The 3,053-nt window shown below is 63.1% G+C and overlaps 1 protein-coding gene across 1 annotated transcript in view; it reads left to right on the top strand.

Moving 5' to 3' along the window:
• ALDH3A1 (aldehyde dehydrogenase 3 family, member A1) overlaps nt 1-3,053 on the top strand; it is a 19,283-nt gene that overhangs the window by 4,758 nt on the left and 11,472 nt on the right. Inside the window, exons 6-11 of the mRNA XM_010843180.1 lie at nt 8-147; nt 704-821; nt 1,282-1,423; nt 2,002-2,168; nt 2,571-2,670; nt 3,013-3,048. Of these exons, the coding sequence (XP_010841482.1) occupies nt 8-147; nt 704-821; nt 1,282-1,423; nt 2,002-2,168; nt 2,571-2,670; nt 3,013-3,048 (703 nt within the window). The remainder of the gene's footprint in view (nt 1-7; nt 148-703; nt 822-1,281; nt 1,424-2,001; nt 2,169-2,570; nt 2,671-3,012; nt 3,049-3,053) is intronic.

Genomic DNA, 3,053 nt, shown 5'->3' with positions numbered 1-3,053 from the left:
CGACCACATCCTGTTCACCGGGAGCACCGCGGTGGGCAGGGTCGTCATGATGGCTGCGGCCAAGCACCTGACCCCCGTCACACTGGAGCTAGGGGGCAAGAACCCCTGCTATGTGGACAAGGACTGCGACCTGGACATTGCCTGCAGGTGAGAGGCTGCCCCCAACCTAGGCGGACAGCAGGGGACCCCAAGTGACACCAACATGGCCTTGTCCTTGGGCACCTGCGGTCCTGGCAGGAGCTGGGGTGGGGGCACCATGTTCACAGAGAGAGTTCGGGAAAGACTTCCTGCAGGGGTGGGGGCGTCGAGCCAGAGCCCTACCCCCCTTCACACCCTGCATGCCTGGCCTTCTGGGACGTGGGGACCCTGAGCAGGTGACACCTGGCCGTGCAAGGCTCAAGGCTGTTGAAAGAGGGGTACAAAGGCCACCCACCCCAGACCCCCTGCCCCAGACATCCTCCTGCCAGTCGGTGATGAGGTCACTGCAGGCCCAGGGATCACGTCCAGAGTCATGAGTGTGCTCTGGCAGGAATCTGGAAGCCAGTGGGGCACCGAGGCATGCCCCCCCATTCCCATGGACAGTTCACAGCTCAGCCTCTTACAGCCTGACCCTGGGCCAACCGGGCCAGAGGCTTATTCCCGGGGAGCCCCCTCCCACCTCCCCACGGCTGGCAGAATGCCCTGTAACCTGGCGTTCTCACAGACGCATCGCCTGGGGAAAGTTCATGAACAGTGGCCAAACCTGCGTGGCCCCCGACTACATCCTGTGTGACCCCTCTATCCAGAGCCAAGTCGTGGAGAAGCTCAAAAAGTCCCTGAAAGTGAGTGCTGGCACCGGGGGTGGGTGACGGGCTGCCAGGCAGTGACATGGGCGTGGACTAACGAAAAGACTGAATTTTTTTTCTGATCATGCAAGTAGTCCACACGCACTGTAATTTGGAAAAGATTAAAAAGCACAGAGAAGGAAAAGAGCTCTACCTGGAATCCCACCCCCAGAGGCAGTCACTGCTCATGTGGCGTGTCCCCTCCGTCCTCCGTGCTGTGGACACATGTTTGGGCCCAATGTGATGTCCATACGCCCTGCATGTATTTCTTTCAAACAACAGCACTTCATGCCCTGGGGAAGGCGGTGGGCAGCAGGGGTGTGGCAGCCCTGCAGTTTTTAGTGGCACCGCTCCACCAGGCAGTGCCCACATACTCCCAGTTTGGAGTTGCTATGGCCTTGCAGCCTGTGGCCACGATGAGCATCCAGTCCTCACCTGGAGCCTGCCACCTCCTCAGGAGTTCTACGGGGAGGACGCCAAGAAGTCCAGGGACTACGGGAGAATCATCAACTCCCGGCACTTCCAGAGGGTGATGGGCCTGCTGGAGGGCCAGAAGGTCGCCTACGGAGGCACCGGGGACGCGACCACCCGCTACATCGGTGCGTGTGCCAGCCCTCCGGAAGGGCTGGTGGAAATGGGCACAGACCCTCGAGGGGCAGGCGAAGCCCTGCGGTGCATATAATATAGCTGCTTTCACCCATGGCCCGGGTTGACTCCAGGCCTCTCCATGGGCAGGAGCTGGGCGCCACCTGGGAGGCCCCTCCTCAGACCTTAGCTCCCTACCCCCAAGGCCTAAAGGAGCCCCACCTCCGCTCCATCCAAGTAGCTTCAGCAGAGGGTGCTAGCGGCAGAGACCATGGGAGCCCCAGGTGTGCCAAGCGGGAGGGGCCTCCTGCCTGGGCTCGGGGGTCAGCAGATGGGGGCCCAGTTGGCCCCCAGTTTGCCAGGAGGCTGAGGAGCTCCAGCAGGGCTCATGCGGCCTGAAGTGGAGCCCCCAGGGACCCCCATACTGGTTATGCCATTGTCCTCCCCATGACCCTCCAGGGTGGAGCCCAGCTGGAGGGCCTCCTCCTGCCCCTCGCGGAGCCCGGGGACCTCGTCTGTAAAGGGCTGGGAGAGAAGGCCACGTGCCTGGGCGGGTCCGGGCGCCGGCTGACGCTGGCCTCTCCCTGCCTAGCCCCCACCATCCTTACGGACGTGGACCCCCAGTCCCCGGTGATGCAGGAGGAGGTCTTCGGGCCCGTCCTGCCCATCATGTGTGTGCGCAGCCTGGAGGAGGCCATCCAGTTCATCACCCAGCGCGAGAAGCCCCTGGCGCTCTACGTCTTCTCACCGAACGACAAGGTGGGCCAGGCACCCTCCCCAGGGTCCTGGGAACCCAGCTCAGCACCCCTGCAAACGCAGACCCAGGGAACAGATTCCAGCCCCATACTCCCTGCTGTGCGATGTCCCCTAACCTTCCTGAGTCCCTTTCCCCTCATCTCTGAAGTCCGGACAGAACACTGACTGAGATGCTGACCCGCTTGGTGCTATTCTCAGTGTTGTGGGAACTACTGCTCTTCCCATCTTAGCACAAATCCCCATGGGGAGAGTGGGGGACCCAGCCTGGGACTCTGGGGGCAGGGGGAGCGGCCTCAGGCTGGGGCTCGGCCTCCACTAGCTCACATCCTTGCAGCTCCTGGACTTGCACAGGTGGGGAGGGCTGGGGGGTCCTGGGTGGAGACTGAGGCCAGGGGGCTATTGCAGGTGATTAAGAAGATGATCGCGGAGACCTCCAGCGGCGGGGTGACAGCCAACGACGTCGTTGTCCACATCACCGTGCACTCGCTGCCCTACGGGGGTGTGGGTGAGTCTGGGGGCTGAGCTTGCTGCCTGCTGCCCCACCCCTGGGTGTCCCCCATCCCTGGGCTGAGTCTCAGACTCCCCCAACCCCTCCTTTGCCAGCACACCCAAAAGCCACATTGAACCTCGAGACTCTCACCTGGGCCCTGAGAGAGGCCACAGAGCCTCTCTTAGTGGCCGGTTGGGGTGAGACTCTTCAGGCCCAGGGCTGTGGGCACCGCGGCAGACACCCCAGGTCAGGGATTGGCCCAGGCGGAATCGGGGATTGGCCAGGGTGGGCGAATGGGAGAAGGGGCACAGGAGGAGCATCAGAGTCTCGGGCTACACTGAGCCGGTGCCCCCGCAGGGGACAGCGGCATGGGGTCCTACCACGGCAGGAAGAGCTTC

The sequence above is a fragment of the Bison bison genome, unplaced genomic scaffold, assembly GCF_000754665.1.
Source record: "Bison bison bison isolate TAMUID 2011002044 unplaced genomic scaffold, Bison_UMD1.0 scf7180017864180, whole genome shotgun sequence".
NCBI lineage: Eukaryota > Metazoa > Chordata > Mammalia > Artiodactyla > Bovidae > Bison > Bison bison.
Note: the sequence above shows the minus strand (reverse complement) of the source record. Positions and strands in the feature narration are given on the sequence as shown.